Raw genomic sequence first — 19,811 nt, forward strand, 5'->3', positions numbered from 1 at the left:
CAATAGGGTTCGTGCTTCTATGAGAATCTAAGGCCATCGCTGCGGATCTCACAAGAGGCGGACCTCAGGCAGTAAAGCTTGCTAAAGCTTGCTCGCTGTTCACCTCCTGCTGTGCAGCCCAGCTCCTAACAGGCTATGGACCTGTACCTGTCCATGGCCCGGGGGCTGGGGACACCTGGTTTAAAGGGTCTATAGATTGATGCACAAACAACAGCACATGGCTCTGGAGCAGGAACTGGGACTTGAAGACTCTCCTCATTCATTCCATAAGTAATTACTGAGCATTTGGTTATGCCTGGCACATTCACTTCCTCAGCTAATTTTAATTTGGTAAGATTTTTAAAAAATCATTGTAAGGAAAAAGGAATCCGACATTTTTTTTTTTTAACAAAATGAGAAGGAAAGAGCAAGGAAGTACAAATATGCTTTATTGGGGTTGAAAATAAAAATCCCGCCTATGAGAGCCAGGCAAAGGAAAGCATTTTCCCAAAGCAATAACCTAAAGAATCAAAGATCTCTATAAGCCACAACTATTCCCTTGCACTGTTTCTACCTCATACTAAGTTCTTCACCTCACACAAATACTTGGTTAGTATGAATTACACGCAAATTCAACAAGCTACAGGAGAAGGGTCTTGCATTACTCATACAAGGTTTTTATACTCTTCATCTTTTCACAGCTGATTTCAGCTGCCCTTGTCATTTCCTCAGCTTAACCATGAGTCAAAGGCTAGGCTCATTTCTCAGCAACTTTGGTCCAAAGAAGAAATAAGATCCTTTCTCAGTTTGAAACTGCACTACCCATATTTTCTTTCCCACTACAACTCAGCAGTTTCTTTGGATTTTACTCAAATAATTTACCTGAATTAACTTCTCACTTGTTTAAAAAAAAAAAAAATCTGCGTTCTGAATTCCTTTAAAAGCTCTAAATTACTTTACCAATCTACAAATTATCAATTTACTCCCCTTCAGTGTCATAAAGAAAACGCCATTTTTGCCGGGCATGGTGGCTCAGGCCTGTAATCTCTGCAGTTTGGGAGGCCGAGGCGGGAGGATGTCTTGAGCTCAGGAGTTCAAGATTAGCCTGGGCAACACAGGGAGACCCTGTCCCTATATTTTTTTAAATTAAAAGAAAAAAACAAAAAACCCACTACTTTAACCACAAAGTTTTCTCTGCAGAGTTTTCTCTGGGCACGTCACTCACAGTCCCTGCTGAAGTGATGAACCTCCAGGCAGCCCTGCCCCCTCAACCAGGGCTTATCAAATCAGGCTGGCTCAAGCCTGATCAAGCCTAGGCTCAATCACCTGGCTCAAGCCCAGCCAATCAGATTCTCTCTCTAGATGAATGGTGTTGGACAGTAGAGTTCCATGGTCACGCGGGGCTGGAAGCTGGAATGGCCATTCTTCACTATGTGCTAAAGCAGAGAAAACCAGAGTTTGGACAGAGAGGGAATGACCCCGACTCGGGTACAGAAGGAAATGAGAGATTGCAGGTTGGTTGTTACTGAAAGTGACTTTGTCTATCACATAATTCCCAGTTCAGCTCTCTCTTGAGGCTGCTATACTTCTAGCACTTGGCTTCAGTAAGACATCCCTGTATCCTTTACATATATTTCTATTTTTCCTTAAACCAGGTTAATTATGTTCCTAATTGTTGTAATGAAATGGTGCTTAAGATAGCTGTATGTATAAGTGGTAACTTCCAAACTCCTATTCCATGCTGTATGAAGCAGCAACTTTAAGAAATTAAGAAGTTGGCCAGGCGCGGTGGCTCACGCCTGTAATCCCAGCACTTCGGGAGGCGGAAGCAGGTGGATCACCCGAGGTCAGGAGTGCGAGACCAGCCTGGCCAACATGGTAAAACCCCATCTCTACTAAAAATACCAAAATTAGCTGGGCATGGTAGTGCATGCCTGTAATCCCAGCTACTTGGGAGGCTGAGGCAGGAGAATCACTTGAACCCAGGAGGTGGAGGTTGCAGTGAGCCAGGACTGTGCCACTGCATTCCAGTCTGGGTGACAGAGTAAGACTCTGTCGTCTCAAAAAAAAAAAAAAGAAATTAAGAAGTTAAAGTTAAAAAATCAGAGGTGGGGGAGAAGAAAACAGCGGGGAAGAGAAAAAATAATCGGATGAAAGGGTAGGCTTTTAAAAAATGAATGTTAGATTCATTTAAAAACATCAGTACCTTTCATATGATAAGCACTCACTGTGCTAGGCAGTAGGAGATAAAAAAAGATGGGGCACTCGTGGTCCTTGCACCCAGTGAGCACAGTCAAATGAGTAATTGCAATTTAGGATGTGAGGGCCATGTTATTTGAGGTCTACACAATGTATCATGAGTATATGGCCAGGGGAGTCAGGCATTCAGAGACAGTTCCTTTTTTTATTTTTTTGAGACACAGTCTCCCTCTGTCGCCCAGGTTGGAGTATGGTGGCGCGATCCTGGCTCATTGTAACCTCTGCCTCCCAGGTTCAAGCGGTTCTCCTGCCTCAGCCTGCCAAGTAGCTGGGATTACAGCATGCACTACCATGCCCAGGTAATTTTTGCATTTTTAGTAGAGATGGGGTTTCACTATGTTGGACCAGGCTGGTCTCGAACTTCTGACCTCAGGTGATCCTCCCGCCTTGGCCTTCCCAAGTGCTGGGATTACAGGTGTTGAGCCACTGTTCTTAGCCTCAGAGATAATTTGGAGTTGGATGAGAACAGAAAGGTGGGAAACACTAAACAAATAAGCGTTAAAAACCATTTGCATCAGTGGCAGCCAGAAAGAATAAACTTCTGCAGATTGCAAAGATAACAAAGCCAATGATGGCAACACTAGACCATTCAACAATTAGTTCAGGAAGGAAGTTTCTGGAGGTCGGAGTCCGCTCAATTTGGCCTTGCATCATAAAGGTACTTAAACCATACTATCTCAAATAGCATGGTCAAAGCAAAATAATTCTTTCAGTAGTCATGATCTCACAGATTACATCTTAGAGTGAATAATAAAATAAGAATTCATAATATTAACTGCAAAAGATATTTTGTTATTTCAGGAAACTGAAAGACATGAGAAATATTTTATATGAAATGTTAAAAGAATAAAATAATCTTGTAATGTTTTCTAAAAACAAAAAAATACATAAATCATATGCCAATATAGTACTTTTGAAGTGTCTGAACTGCTATTCCCTTCTAGGAATGTATTCAAATGTAATAATACAGACCACAGAAAAACCCCACATAAAATATTTTAGACAGCATAACAAAAAAAATCAAGAGCAGGCCGGGCATGATGGCTCATGCCTGTAATCTCAGCACTTTAGGAGGCCACGGCAGGCAGATCACCTGAGATCAGGAGTTCAAGACCAGCCTGGCCAACATGGTGAAACCCCGTCTCTACTAAAAAATGCAAAAAAATTAGCCAGGCATGGTGGCACATGCCTGTAATTCTGCCTACTCAGGAGGCTGAATTGCTTAAACCTGGGAGGCGGAGGTTGCAGTGGAGCGAGATCACACCACTGCATTCCAGCCTGGGCGACAGAGTGAGACGCTGTCTTAAACAAAACAAAACAAAAAATCAAGAGCAAGGTAAACATCCAGTAATAAAGATTATAATATTATACTGTTGTTGAAATATCATTTGATGAAATGCATCTTAGCCACTAAAAAGAATAAAGACAATGTAATAACAGGATGAAATAGTCAAGTCGGAAAAAGGATACAAAATTTTGTGTATACTCTTAATTAGAGTAGCACATATAAAAGAAAAGCTTATAAAACTTCAGAAAATATGGAAAAATACTATAAAGGAAAAGTGGTAATGTTCATGTTACTTTGTAAGATAAATAAGTAGTTTGTTTTCCCAATTTTTGGAGGTCAAGTTGTCCTATCTGTAAACTTAAAACACCCCTTCTTTCTCTCTTAAGTGTTAGAAATAAAATGTAAACTTACTTCATCAGAAGCAGATCGAAGACACTGGACAGCAGCCTGTTTTTTCATTTCTTCTAGAGTTAGATCTGAACATTTTTTCTTACTCTTTCCCCATTTCTTATAAGCTCCTTTTTCCCAGCCCAGGAAGATGTCATTCTCCTGCAATGAAATTGCACCAGGTTAAATGACCAGGGCTAACGTGGACACTACTATATTCCACCTACCACACATACTCAGTCACAGAAAGGCCTCTTGCATTTCCATACGAATTTTAGGATCAGCTTGTCTATTTCTGCGATGAAGGGAGCTGGGATTTCAAGAGGGATTGTACTGATTCTGTAAAACACCTTGGGGTGTACTGCCATCTTAACAGTATTGTTTTCTGATCACAAACATGGGATGCTTTCTATTTATTTAGGTCTTCTTTGATTTCTTTCAAAGATGCTTTATAGTTTCCGGTGCACAAGTCTTGCACTTTTGTCAAATTTTTTCTTAAGCATTATATTCTTTTTTATATTATTGCAAATGGAGTTTTTTCTTAATTTCATTCCTTAGGATTTTCTCTATATTCTATACAAGATCATGTCATATGTGACTAGAGTCTTACTTCTTCCTTTTCAATTTGGATGTCTTTTCCTTGCCTAACTGCCCTGTTAATGCTGATTTATAATAAAAGTTTATGTATTTCATCTTTGAAAATGTCTTCACACAAATAGAAATTGCCAAATGCTGGTATTAATCCACAAGCATGAGTTTAACTGAACATAATTTGGTTAGAAGGCATTTAGAGAATTCTTTTAAATTTGTATCTTGATATTTGCCTTCTAGCATGTCAGTATATTGTAGATTAATACTAAGGAATGAAAGTTAATGAAAGCTCCTTGCTAACTTAAGTAGGAAAACAGATTCTGAGATAAAGAAATTTCCTTTGCACTGTGTATCAAGGTATGAAAAGTGCTGCTGGAACAGCAGTTGGAGCCTGGACAACTTATTCATGATAAATTTGTGTGGGGATGGAGATTTCAATTCTTGTTTTAACTTTTGACAGAATAAAAAAAGTATGAAGCAGCCTGACATTTTTATGATTCAAACAATGTTAGAGTGACTTTATCACATTATAAATTTTGTATACAAGTTCTGTTTTGCCTTGTAATTTTAGGTTGAATTAAGAAACATCAAATCTGTAGCAAAAGTTACATAAACAATAGTATATTACACACACTTGTTTGCATTCTGTTATTTATACTTATATTTGAGAGGTCCCTCATGCTATTTTTTTTCTGGCTTAAGGTACTGTGTCTTAACCAAAATTTAACAGCACTGAATTGTTAATCACAGTTTAAAGACATGACTATAAAAAGAGCCGAGATGTTTCTATTTCACTTACTGTTATCCTTGTAGTCTCCTATCCTGTACTATTAAAAGTCTACTTATGGCTGGGGGCGATGGCTCGTGCCTGTAATCCCAGCACTTTGGGAGGCAGAGGTGGGTGGATCACGAGGTCAGAAGTGTCTCAAAAAAAAAAAAGTCTGCTTATACATAAACATAAAATATGAGACATTTCTCAAATAGTTACTCAGAAAGTCCTAATCTCAAAGAAAGAACATAATTATCAAGTACCAAAAGCGGATACAACTAAAGAACTCCCCAGCATGAGAGTCTATTATCAGGTACTTTTCTAGACACTACAGGGAGGTCACGTAAGGCTAGAGTTCTGGTTGACTTTCCCATGCTGTCTGTATCAAAAGGGAGACTGGGAACTGGGGGAGAAAAAGCACACGCCACTTGGAAATCCATCAGCAGTCACCGGAGGCTCGCTGCTGAGCGTACGCCCCTGCCTAGCAGTGCCTAAATGACCAAAACCACAATGTGTCCGCATGGGATTAACACTACCCCCATCATCCCTTGGGCCACAAAGATTGGCCCAGAGAGAGGCACGTGGCCAATCAGAAATGCACATTTCATGGTTCTTGCTGGGAATGTAGGGAACATGACCTCTGGACAGTGTGTGAGAATATGATCTCAGAAACATGCTCATTGTCACTGCCCTTTACCCTATAAGGAGCTGGTTGCAAAACCAAGCTGACAAAAAGTGGTAGGCAGAGAGGCAGAGCAGAAGCCTGAATGACACTGGGAAGCTCTGAATCAAACCTAGCAGGGGCCAGCCCAACGTCTGGACTTTTAGTTATTTAAGCCTTTTTTCCCCCTTCAGCCAATTTCGGCAAAACTTTTGGTGACTTGTGAATTAGATACAGTCAGATTCTGAGAGCATTCAGTAATAATCTACTGATATATTACTCAAAAGAACCCCTATTTGCCCCTAAAAGATGAGCCACTCCAATCAAACAAGCATAATTTCAGGTTAACTATATTCCTGTTTTTCCTACTAGGTCTTTAGCCCACAGTGATGACCTCCTCACTGACCTCCCTGCCTTCAGTGGCCCAAGCCCGTCTGCCCATTGCTATGCCATTAAGTCCTGCTGGCTAAATAGATCTACAGGTCTTTTGTCTCTAGGACATAACTAGAAATGCCCTCGCACAGCACATCAGTCTCTTCAGGGTCTGTTTCCCGCGGGCCTGCCCCACTCTGACCTTCGACTACCCACTCCTGACCTTACAGCACCAGGCCCCTCCTACTTCTGTGTCTTTGTACACACTATTCCTTTATTCTTCCTTCAAGGTGATTCCTACACTGGTAGTTGTCACTCAGGGACCATCCCTAGTTTTCTCTGTATTGATGCATTCACATTTGCACATAAAAGCAGAAATGTCAGTTTTAAAACATGGAATATTTATATTCAAAACTCTATTCCATGAGAACATTTTACACACACACGAAGTGTTAATGGTGTCTTGGGAAGTATATGAATTTGTGTACCAATCGTTAGCACCAATTCTCACTCTGAAATTATTTTCATATTCCTTATGTGTAAAATTTTATATATTTTCTTCTGCCTAACGTAAGTGCTAATGCAAAATCTAAACCTGATGGCGATGGGAAAAAAATTTAATCAATTTTCATATAAGAAATAAAACTAATCTTATTAATCAAGGTCATTCCTAGAAGCTTGAGAGGAAGAATTCTTAGTTTTATTTTTTATTTCTGAGACAGAGTCTTGCTCTGTAACCCAGGATGGAGTGCAGTGGTGTGATCTTGGTTCATTGCAACCTCTGCTTCCCAGGTTCAAGAGATTCTCCTGCCTCAGCCTGAGTAGCTGGGATTGCAGGCGCGCACCATCACACCTGGCTAATTTCTGTATTTTTAGTGGAGATGGGGTTTCGCCACGTTGGCTGGGCTGGTCTTGAACTCCTGGTTTCAAGTGATCCGTCTGCCTCGGTCTCCCAAAGTGCTAGGATTACAGGCGTGAGCCACCTCGCCTGGCCAGCTTTATTTTAAATGTATCAATTCATTAACTATCAAAAACATGTATTAGCTTCAAGCAACCTTTATAACAATTTTGAAATGGACTTTGTCTCAAAAAAAAAAAAAAAAAAAAAAGCTGCTTTGAAAGTACAAGTCAGTTCCACCCCAACATCAATCCTCAGGGGTAACTATTGTCAACAGTTGGCATATATCTTAACAGATTTATTTATTTATTTATTTATTTATTTATTTATTTATTTATTTAGAGGTGGAGTCTCTGTCGCCTAGGCTGGAGTGCAGTGGCACCATCTCGGCTCACTGCAAGCTCCACCTCCAGGGTTCACACCATTCTCCTGCCTCAGCCTCCAGAGTAGCTGGGACTACAGGTGCCCGCCACCACGCCCAGCTAACTTTTTGTATTTTTAGTAGAGACGGGGTTTCACCGTGTTAGCCAGGATGGTCTCGATCTCCTTAGCTATGATCCGCTGCCTCAGCCTCCCAAAGTGCTGGGATTACAGGTGTGAGCCACAGCACCCGGCCAACAGATTTATTTTAAATGTGGAATTCATCCCACATAGCAGAGCATATACAATGTAACTGTACAGTTTTAATAATAATAATATATCTATCAGGTAACAGTCAGACCTAGAATACTCCCAGTAACCTTAGAAGCCTCATGTGTCAAAAGCTATCTTTAGGCTGGGCATGGTGGCTCACACCTATAATCCTAGCAATTTGGGAGGCAGAGGTGGGCAGATCACTTGAGCCCAGGAGTTTGAGAACAGCCTGGACAACATGGCGAAACTCTGACTCCACAAAAAATACAAAAATTAGCTGGGCATGGTGGTGCGCACCTGTAGTCCCAGCTACTCGGGAGGCTGAGGTGAGAGGACTGCTTGAGCCTGGGAGGTGGAGGCTGCAGTGAGCAGAGATCAGGCCACTGTGCTCCAGTCTGGGTGATAGAGTAAGACCCTCTCTCAAAAAAAAAAAAGCAAAAAAAAAAAGCTGTCTTTGTTATCCTAATACTTACTAGTTTGGGTAAGATCTTTTAGAATGGAGATAATTTTTCTCAGAATCTGAAAGGTATTGCTCCATATACTCTCAAATGCAACACTGTAAGTTAGAAATCCTAATTCTACAGAATGGGAGAATATTTCTGCAATCTACCCATCTGACAAAGGGCTAATATCCAGAATCTACAAAGAACTCAGATTTACAAGAAAAAAACAACCCCATCAAAAAGTGGGCAAAGGGTATCAACAGACACTTCTGAAAAGAAGACATTTATGCAGCCAACAGATACATGAAAAAATGCTCATCATCACTGGCCATCAGATAAATGTAAATCAAAACCACAATGAGATACTATCTCACACCAGTTAGAATGGCGATCATTTAAAAGTCAAGAAACAACAGATGCTGGAGAGGATGTGGAGAAATAGGAACACTTTTACACTATTGGTGGGACTGTAAACTAGTTCAACCATTGTGGAAGACAGTGTGGTGATCCCTCAAGGATCTAGAACTAGAAATACCATTTGACCCAGCCATCCCATTACTGGGTATATACCCAAAGGATTATAAGTCATGCTGCTACAAAGACACACACACACGTATGTTTATTGCAGCACTGTTCACAACAGCAAAGACTTGGAACCAATCCAAATGCCCATCAATGACAGACCGGATAAAGAAAATGTGGCACACATACACCACGGAATACTATGCGGCCATAAAAAAGGATGAGTTCATGTCCTTTGCAGGGACATGGATAAAGCTGGAAACCATCATTCTCAGCAAAATATCACAAGGACAGAAAACCAGACACCACATGTTCTCACTCATCAGTGGGAGTTGAACAATGAGAACACATGGACACAGGGAGGGGAACATCACACACTGGGGCCTGTTGAGGGCTGTGGGGCTGGGGGAGGGATAGCATTAGAGATATACCTAATGTAATGACAAGTTGATGGGTGCAGCAAACCAACATGGTACATGTATACCTAAGAAACAAACCTGCATGTTGTGCACATGTACCCTAGAACTTAAAAGTATACTACTAATAAAAACAAATCCTAATTCGTTGGGCAAGGCTTGTTTTCTCTTTGGAAAAATCGTAGCTGTTTCTTTGTCCTTGCTGGTCTAAAATTTCAAAACCAAGCACCTTGACAGAGTGGTGGTTCTACCATCAAGAGAGTGATGCTTCTTCCCCTTGAACCTGTGTGGGCTCCAGTCGGCTCAACTAACAGAGTGCAATGGAAGTGATTCTAAGTGACTTTCAAGGCTAGGTAGTAAAAAGGTCTTAAGCTTCTACCTGATTCTCTTGGGCTACTTGCTTTGAGGGACCCAGCCAACCACATAAGCCTAGCTACCTCCTGACCCACATGAAGAGGCTCTGGTCAACAATCCCAGCTGCATCCAGCCCTCCAGCACACCTGCCAAAGTGACAGACATGTCAGTAAAGCTATCTTGGGCCTTCTAGCTCAGCCCATCTGTCAGCTGAGTACCAATGAGTGACTTTGGGTGAATCACCCAACTGAGCCCTGCCCAAATTCCTTACTTACAGATTCTGTCATGTGATAGTAGTGTTGTTGTTGTTTTAATGTTACTAAGTTTTGGGGTAGTTTCTTAGGCAACAACACTCTTATCACAAACAAAAGTATTTCTTTTGTACTAAACAACTCTCTTTTAAACTCAAGAGAATCACCCCAGCCCTCCCATTATACCTTTCACAGTGAACAAATCCAGGTTCATTCTATCTATCTATATGTACCATCAAAAGATTTTTACTTTAGTTTCCTAAAATTTGTTTTTTTAACCTGGTCATCATGTCACAAAAAATAACAGTAATTGCCACTGGAATTTGTCAGTCTTAAAGAATACCCTTTCAAGGGACCCAATTGCGTCAAAGGTAATAATTACATCCAGAAATATTATAGTGACCATGTTTGCTGAACACATAATTAGGATATATGGCAGGGCCAAATATTTCAAATTGAGATTGTTAGGGTAAATGTTGGAAATACCGTATCAGCAGCTTATCTCTGCCTCTAATAAAGGCATTAGCCTACCTGCTAGAAGAGGAGTAGTTAATAGGAAAATAACTATTTGAAGGAAAGGTTTGTATGAACAGCAATAATAATAGCAATAGTTGTCAATATTTACTGAGCACTTACTTTATGTCTAGTATTCCTCTAACTATATTATCGGTACATAAAATGATGCCTGGCACCTATATGGTCAATAAATCAATCTCCTTTAATCCTCAGTAATGATATCAGATATGCACGTAATTTGTACAATTTATAAATGAAAAGACAGCTGTAGTGCCAGCTACTTGGAAGGCTGAGACAGGAGGACCCTTGAGGCCAAGAGCTCTGAGAGACTCTGCACTCCAGCCTGGGTGAAAGAGCAAGACCCTATCTCTAAAATAATAATAATAACAATAAAGAAATGGAGAGTCAGGCACAGAGATGTTAACTTGTCCAAGTCAGTGGTCTAAGTTGGAAAGTAAAGAAGGTGGGGTTAGAACAGGTCTTCAGACTCCATCCAAGGCCTACGTTCTTAACAATGTGATACTGACTTATAGTAAGGGGGGGAATCTCAAAAGGGAGAGAGAGAACAGGAGGCTGGGGGTCTGACAGTCGCTTGGGATAAAAGTCAAGGTGCTATTAAAGGAAATTTTGGTCTGGATCAGTGGTACAAGTTTTTTCACCCTATAACCGTTCTGATACCTCCTGCTTAATTCTTCATGAATTATTCAGTAATGTACACGCTATTTCATACCCACCACCCAGAATGGTTTTGTCACTATGGGAGTCAAAGCGAATACTGGCATGTATACATTCTTCCATCAGTAGCATGGACACATTCTTTTTCTTTTCTTTTTTTTTTGAGATAGAGTCTCACTCTGTTGCCTAGGCTGGAGTGCCGTGGCACAATCATGGCTCACTGCAGCCTCGACCTCCCCGGGCTCAGGTGATCCTCCCACCTCAGACTCCCAAGTAGCTGAGACTACAGGCACACACCACCATGCCTGGCTAATTTTTGTATTATTTGTAGAGACAGGGCTTCTACATGTTGCCCAGGCTAGTTTCAAACTCCTGGGCTCAAGCAATAGCATGGAATAATTCTCAGGAAGTTTTCAGGGATAGGGAAGGTTCTAGAAAGATACTCCTGGCTTCCTTCCTGGAGCTCTGAAATGCTGATTTGAAATAAGAGAATAAAAATAGGAAGTGTTGTTTAAATGCAAACAACAATGCTTGTGATGTAGAAGGTATTTAATTAAAGTCTGTTGAATAAATGTTTGTTGAAATACAGTGTATGCAGTGACACACACGAGGAGCGCTTTATGGTCAGACTTTTATAGGTCCTATAGTTAAAGATTCTAATAAACTCTAACAGGAAACACCGCAGATGCTAGCTTTCCAAAAAGCGAAACGCTGAACAGGACACGCTACAGGAGTGTGTTACAAATAGGCTGAAGGAGCAAATGAGCTTCGCTGAGTGAAGAGGGGATGAGTCTCGCCTAGCAATCAGGGCTGGGATTATTATTATACAACTTGTGGGCAAGTACAGATAACGTAATCATCCAGTTACGTTTCTACAAGGATGGACTCTGAGCTAGAAGATACAATTTGATTAGGGGATTTAAAACCAGCAACAGTAACTTCTCTGCAGGGCAGGCCCCAGTATGTGATTATGGGGTCTACACCCACTCCTAGCATGCTTCCCTCCTACGCATAAGTCACTGCCTGAGAAAGAAGCATATGGCTATCCATTTGTCTAATACGTATCTGAGCCTCTTGTATATTCCAGGAACTGTTTTAAGGGCTGGGAATCCAACAGAAAACAGCAGAAAAGGTCCCCAACTTTGGCTGGGTGTGTGGCCCACTTCTGTAATCCCAGCACTTTGGGAGGCCAAGGCAGGCGGATCACTTGAGGTCAGGAGTTGGAGATCAGCCTAGCCAACATGGTGAAACCCCATCTCTACTAAAAATATAAAAATTAGCCGGGCATGGTGGCGAGCACCTGTAATGGCAGCTAATCATGTGGCTGAGGCAGAAGAATTGCCTGAACCCAGGAGGTAGAGGTTGCAGTGAGCCAAGATCACGCCACCACACTCCAGCCTGGGTGACAGAGCAAGAGTCCCTCTCCAAAAAAAAAAAAAAAAAAAAAAAAAAGAATTACATAATTACGTACGCCAGTAGGAGAGACATAGTTAAATCACAAGTAATCATATAATTTCAGATAATAAAAAATGTCATGAAGAAAAATAAAGCAAGTAAGAGGGTTAAGAATGGGAGGCTTCTATTTCAAATACAGTGGGTCAGCGAAAGACTGAGGATAAGACAAAATACATATCAAAACCAAACTATGCCATTAAACAAAGAAATACTCTCTGTTAAAAAGTAACTGGTGGCAGCACAACTCTCTTGCCCAGATTAACTAGAAAAGCCAGTAGCGACACAAAGCCAAACCAAACCCACATCACCTGCTCCAGGGCATCAGAGCCCTGCTGAGGTGCCAGGCCTTGAGAAGACAGTGAATGCCAAGGGCAGGGTAGGTGTGGGCACAGGGCACTGACATCTGCAGCTGCTTCCTTCCTAGGGAAATGTGCTGACCTCGGTCCAGGCCAAGAGGCTGAGAAAAAGGTGGCCCTTCAAAGAGACAAAGAAAGCAGCAGAAGAGGGAGAGCGCCAGAGACACAAGACGCCAGGAACCAAGGAAGAAGGGGTCGGAAGCAGAGGCCACTCTGCCGGACTCCCCTCTGAACACGCGAGGAATTCTGAAGCTGTGTGGGACACGAGGCGGGCTTCTGGGTTGCCAGTCATCTATTTCTGTGTGTGGTTATAGTTACAGGGATACGATCTTTGCGAAAATTCATCAAGTTGTACATTTTTCTGTATGCATTTTATGCCTCAATAAAAAGTTTAGGGGGAAAAAACCTCTTACTCTCGTACAGAATCCATGGTTGTTCTCTATCTGGAACAGTTAGTAACGTTCTGGGAGTCCTAAGATCTAAAAAAGAAAATGTAACAGTCCAACAACACCTAAAGCCATCACTCAGATGGAGGGGCCATCATGAAAGGATAATTTTTGAGGCGATCTACAAAAAAAACTCCTAGAGAAAGAGAACAAAATCGGCCGGGCGCAGTGGCTCACGCCTGTAATCCCAGCACTCTGGGAGGCCGAGGCGGGTGGATCACAAGCTCAGGAGATCGAGACCATCCTGGGTAACACGGTGAAACCCCGTCTCTACTAAAAATACAAAAAGTTAGCTGGGTGTGGTGGCGGGCGCCTGTAGTCCCAGCTACTCGTGAGGCTGAGGCAGGAGAATGGTGTGAACCTGGGAGGCGGAGCTTGCAGTGAGCCGAGATGGCGCCACTGCACTCCAGCCTGGGTGACACAGTGAGACTCCATCTCAAAAAAAAAAAAAAAAAAGAAAAAAAGAAAGACAACAAAATCATTAGAAGGGATAATACTAAAAAATAGTTTATTTGAAGACTGTATCTTAGAATGTAGTACAATCAGGGAATACATCCTACAACTTAGAAAAACTAGTAATAGATTAGAAAAAGAAAGTACTACTAACCTGGGCAGCAAAGCAAGACCTCATCTCTACAAAAAATAAATTAGCTGGGCATGGTGGTGCACACCTATAGTCCCAGCTACTTGGGAGGCTGAGGTGGGAGGACTGCTTGAGCCCTGGAATTTGATGAGCAATGATTGTGCCACTGCACTGCAGCCTGGGCAACAGACTGAGACTCTGTCTTTAAAAAAAAAAGAGAGAGCTGGGCATGGTGGCTCACGCCTGTAATCCTATCACTTTGGGAGGCCAAGGCGGGCGGATCATGAGGTCAAAATTTCGAGACCAGCCTGACCAACACAGTGAAACCCCGTCTCTACTAAAAATACAAAAATTAGCTGGGCATAGTGGCGCACGCCTGTAATCCCAGCTACTTGGGAGGCTGAAGCAGGAGAACTGCTTGAACCCGGGAGGCAGAGGTTGCAGTGAGCCGAGATCACACCACTGCATTCCAGCCTGGGCGACAGGGTAAGACTCTGTCTCACAAATGAAAGCAAAGAAGGAGAGGAGAGGGAGAGGAGAGGGAGGGGAGAGGGAGGGGAGAGGGAGGGGAGAGGGAGGGGAGGGGAGGAGAGGGAGGGGGAGAAGAGGAAGGGAAGGAGGGAGGAAGGAAGGAAGGAAAAGAAAGAGAGAAAGAAACAAAGCACTACTTTGTACAAAGGTAGTTAGACAGGACTTTTTTGGGGTGGTTCAGCACAGTATTCTGTATTTCCCTTGGAGAATCATCCTCTCCAATTCTTAGTCCTTGTGGTTCCAGGTGCTTGTACTCTAGCCACCCAAGTCTTGTCACTGCAGCGGTCAGGTCAGAAACAGCTCCATAGCAAAGCTGACCTATTAGGATGAGAAGCCTGCTCTTTCTGCTGGACACACATACACAAAAAAGGGTGTGAGTCTGAGCTCACAGCAGGCAGGGTAGAGGTGAAGCTTGAGAATAAAGAAAACAGGCCAGGCATGGCAGCTCACACCCATAATCCCAGCACTTTGGGAGGCCAAGGTGGGCAGATCACTTGAGGCCAGGAGTTCAAGACTAGCCTGACCAACATGGTGAAACCCTGTGTCTACTAAAAATATAAAATTTAGCCAGGCATGGTAATGCATGCCTGTAATCCAGCTACTCAGGAGCCTGAGGCAGGAGAATCACCTGAACCCAGGAGGTGGAGGCTGCAGTGAGCCAAGGTTGCCTCTGCACTCTAGCCTGGGCAACAGAGTGAGTGCTCCATCTCAAAAAAAAAAAAAAAAAAAAAGACAACAGAGAAGGCAAGCTAAAAGATGGGGTACTGATTTTACTGTAGGTCCTGGATCAAGTTGCCACTGGGGTCAGCGCTGATTCCCAGATATTTCAGTAAATGCTCCAAAATGTACTAGCTGTGTGGCCTTGGGCAAGCTATTTAACCACTGTCAGTATCTCCATCTATGAAATACAAATAATAATAGGATGGTGTAAGGAGGATTAAATGAGTTACTGTGAATGGAAAATGAGTCCCTGCAACAGCGGCTGGCACACAGCACATGATATACATGCGTTTGCTTTTATTATTACTTCTGTTTAAGCCAGACTGAGCTGGGTTTTCTGTTATCATCACAGACTCCTAATAAGAATAATAAACAAAGAATGCATTATGCTGAGAACATCAATGTATAGCAATACAAGAAAAGGTTTAATAAACTCTCAACTGGTAGTTTAATTAGCTATGAAGGAAACGAAAGCATATTTGGGGTTATAAGAACAATAGTGAAAGCCACCCTTATCTGCTAGTGTATCCCTTCCCACCTGTGACAGATCATGGGGAGATCTGCTGCCAACTATCAATCTAGCACAACCTCTAGGCAGGAAAAGTTAACTCCATTTAAAGTTATAATGTTACTGAAGTTCTCCTTTTAGTCATTTTTGAGTAAGACTGAAAAATGTCTTAAACTAATGTAACAGATATGTTGTAAGATGTACAGGATCTAGGCTTAATGCTCCAGGTCACCAGTCAATGCACATTGCCATGCCATTCACTTTCAGGCTGTGGGAGCTTAATACTTACTTTCGAGGTTTGGCTTGCAGACTGAACAAGGCAATCCTTATATATGAAGTGGCTGGCGCTGCATCTTACATGCTGTAATGTTCCTTATGTGACTAGGCTACTGATTTTTAAAAGATGGAAGGCACTGTAGTAGAATGTCAACTACTAAATGTAGAGGGGAAAACTGAGTTAGAAAAATCACCATTTTTCAACCACCCAACTAATAACTGATTCAGGCAAGGACATCAATGGATGGTAAAAGTATCAAAGTCTCCCTGCACAGATCGCTTATTCATTACAAGGAGAAACCTGTGGACACCATCTGAACCATGAGGAACCAAGTCAGCGTCTCCAAGAATGAAAAAGACTGTTGTCACTGGCCCTCTGATGTGATATGCAGAAAAAAAGGAAATATCGTTATGCAATGCTACTACCATAAACGCACAAGCCAACTCTAAACACGAGGAAATACCCAAAAAACCCAAATTAAGGGATGTTTTGCAAAACTGGCCTGGACTCTCCAAAAGTGTCAATGTCATGAGACACAAAGGACAAACAAGGAATTATTCCAGATGAAAGGAGATTAAGGAGATGTGGCCATTAAAGTCGATGCATACTCTCAAACTAGATATTAGATGAGGGAGAAAACTGCAGTGAGAAACAATATCAGGACAGGTGACAAAAACTGAATACTGACTGCATATCTGACAATAAAGTTTTATCAATCCTAATTTCCCTGAATTTTCTAATTGTAATATGACCAAGGGAAAGTCTTTGATCTTAAAAAGTACATGCTAGTTTACTCAGAGAGGTCAGCATGAAGAGAAGACAGAAATGAAGCAAAAGTGGAAGATGAAGAGAAGTGGGTTAAAGAGTACAAAGGGTACAAACATACAGTTAAACAGGAGTCACTTCCAGTATTCAACAGTATGGTAGGGAGACTATAGCTAACAGTATTTATTGTATATTTTAAAATAGCTAGAAAAGAATTGGACTATTTCCAACACAAAGAAAAGATAAATGTTTAAGGAGATAGGTGATAACTCAAATACCCTGACTTGATAATAACTTCTTATATACATGCAGCAAAACATTACAATACTCCGCAAATACATACAACTATTATATATCAATAAAAAAGAAAGCAAACGTGTGAAAATACTAACAATTGGTGACTGAAGAGAACATGAGAGTTCTCTGTACTATCCTAGCTGTACTTCTGAGGTCTGAAATTATTTCATTTTAAAAAGTTACATTTATTTATTTTTTAAGAGACAGGGTCTTGCTCTGTTTCCCAGGCTGGAGTGCAGCATCACAATCACTGCTCACTGCAGCCTCCAACCCCCAGGCTCAAGTGATCCTCCCACCTCAGCCTCCCAAGTTGCTGGGACTACAGGTAAACCCCACTGCATCTAGCTAATATTTTTCTAAGAGATGGGGGTCTCATTATGTTGCCCAGGCTGGTTAAACTTTTTAAGAAAGATTAATATATGATTTCTACCCATAAAGATGTTATAACCTACTGAGAAACAGAATACATTCCTGTAACGATAATGAAAAGCTTTACAGTAAAATATTATCAAGTTTGGTAAAAGACATTGCTTTCATCTGAAATTATCAGAAAAAGTTTCAGAGACAGGTGACCTGGGCTTTGAAAGATGGGGAAGAAAAGCGGTTATATAAAATAAAAGTGGTATGCAGTGATTTTCTGATTATTTGAGAATATACTTCCCAGAGTAATCACGACCAAAAAAAAAAAAAAAAAAAAAAGAAGAAGAAACATTTGTGGAAATAAAACTATAAAACTACTGGCACAGTGATGATATCTCCATATTACAAGGCAGTTGTTCTCTGGAACTACATTGTAACCAGTCCACCACCACAACTGTGTTTAAACCCTGCCCAAATTAGAGGTTTATACGTGACTCAGGCTTAAACAAGACTAGGATCTGATCAGCTTTACTTCCTTATCATCCTGCACAGCTGAGACCAAACTGAGGCATCCAATCTGTTTCACAACTCAAGAGCACTGTGTGTCTGCTTTAGCCTAAACCAGGAAAAGTGATGGGTCTTAAAACTGGCCGCTCAAGGCTAGACTAACTCAAGGACAAAGGGGTGAGAGAAGATGTGAGGAAATGAACACCCAGGAGTAGAGTGGTTTGGCCTCCACCTGAGGGGCTGTGTTAGCACAAGCATGAGCCAGAGATCAGGAAAGGTGGCACACACCGTCACCCAGGTCTGTCAGCCTTGCTGTTAGCTGGAGTTCTGAATGACAGAAGCTAAGGGCCCTTCCACTCTCCTTACTCTTGCTAGAAGAGAACCATCCTTGGCTTCTGCATCCTCTGTGCCTGGGGAAACAGTAAGCACATCCTCCCTTTGAGTCAGGCATCTGGCTTTTGCCACCTTTAAAGAGGGACTGTAACTTCACGGAAAAGTAACGTAGGGGATAAAGGATTCTCAGGTCATGTCTTACTAAAACAGGTATCATTTAAAATTTGACCTTCTTCATCGGCATGGGACTTGGCACACACTGCTGTTACTCTGGACCAAGTAGAAAAGTATTTTAGGGCCTTTTATTTCCCTATGGATTCTCCTTATAACTCCAGACATGTTATGCTTTCCCTAACCTTTATCTGTCCTGTGTCCTGAGGAATGAACCAGAACTCTGGAGGGAGGATCAAACACAGCTGCAGATACTGATAGTTCATCTTATCTCTGATCACAACCCCCTAGAGCTAGTAAAGAAACCAGAGGATTCACAAGTCTGATCAGAGATGTGATTGACTATAATCTTATTAACATCTGGCCTGTTTTATCCTGTATGTCCTATAGCACCCAGAATATATTTTGTGCTAGTAAATGTATTGGTGTTGATTAACTATTCTGGACTGATATTGCTGACATACAACTCTAAGAAATGGGAAGTTCAAGTCCTACTAAAAAACTATTCTTTCCAGCCTAGGTAAGAGAGAGAGACATAGTTTTTTAAAAATTAGCTGGGTGGGGTGCCACACACATGTGGTCCCAGCTACTCAGGAGACAGAGGCAGGAAGATCGCTTGAGCCCAGGAGGTTAAGACTGCAGTGAGCTATGATCACGCCACTGCACTCCAGCCTGGGCAATTAGAGCAAGACCCTGTCTCAAAAAAAAAAAAAAATCATTCCCTATGAGTACATGCTTACAATGAAGTATGTAATTTTTGAATGATGAGAAATATTTTCCTCATTTCTGGAAATGAAAGTCCTTCCATGTTTGTAGATTTAACGTCTTACTTGCCTGTAAAGGAGTATATTTGACACTTACCAGAAAGATGATGGCAAATAACAGAGCTCTGGGAAGGAAATTATACAAAATACTGACCACCAAAATAACACAGTTGCTGATTATTAGGTTATAAGTTAATCGCTTCAAAACCTTACTGGATCTACTGCCAGCCAAGGCAGCAAGCAACCTGGAAGCAAGACACGTCCACCATGTCCAGCTAGACACGATGGGAAACCTTCTCATCAAACATGTCCAGCTAGACACGATGGGAAACCCTCTCATCAAATATGTCCAGCTAGACACGATGGGAAACCCTCTCATCAAACATGTCCAGCTAGACACAATGGGAAACCCTCTCATCAAACATGCTCTGTACAACTCAATGTTAAGCTGACTAGAAACAGTAGCTCCCATCTGTAATGCCAGCACTTTGGGAGGCTGAGGTGGGAGGATGGCTGGAGCCCAGGAGTTCAAGGCTTCCGTGAGCTATGATCACACCAATGCACTCCAGCCTGGGTGACAGAGCAAGACCCTGTCTCAAAAAAAAAAAAGCATCTTGGTGAAATCCTCTGTATTTACAGGACTTTGAGGCTTTTTTGTGTGGTTTGGAGGGGCAAAGCCAATTTCTTCTGACAATGAAACTCTTCCTGCTTTGCTTTCAGTGTG

The 19,811-nt window shown here is 41.8% G+C and overlaps 1 protein-coding gene across 12 annotated transcripts in view; it reads right to left on the reverse strand.

The window, feature by feature from the left end:
- The window catches only part of KIAA0232, a 97,446-nt gene that overhangs the window by 38,120 nt on the left and 39,515 nt on the right, over positions 1-19,811 (reverse strand). For all 12 annotated transcript variants that reach the window (NM_001193917.3, XM_078001840.1, XM_078001837.1 and 9 more), the window contains 1 exon segment: positions 3,938-4,075. In NM_001193917.3, coding sequence (NP_001180846.1) covers positions 3,938-4,075 — 138 coding nt within the window.

This window comes from Macaca mulatta, chromosome 5 (genome assembly GCF_049350105.2).
Source record: "Macaca mulatta isolate MMU2019108-1 chromosome 5, T2T-MMU8v2.0, whole genome shotgun sequence".
NCBI classification, from domain to species: Eukaryota; Metazoa; Chordata; class Mammalia; order Primates; family Cercopithecidae; genus Macaca; species Macaca mulatta.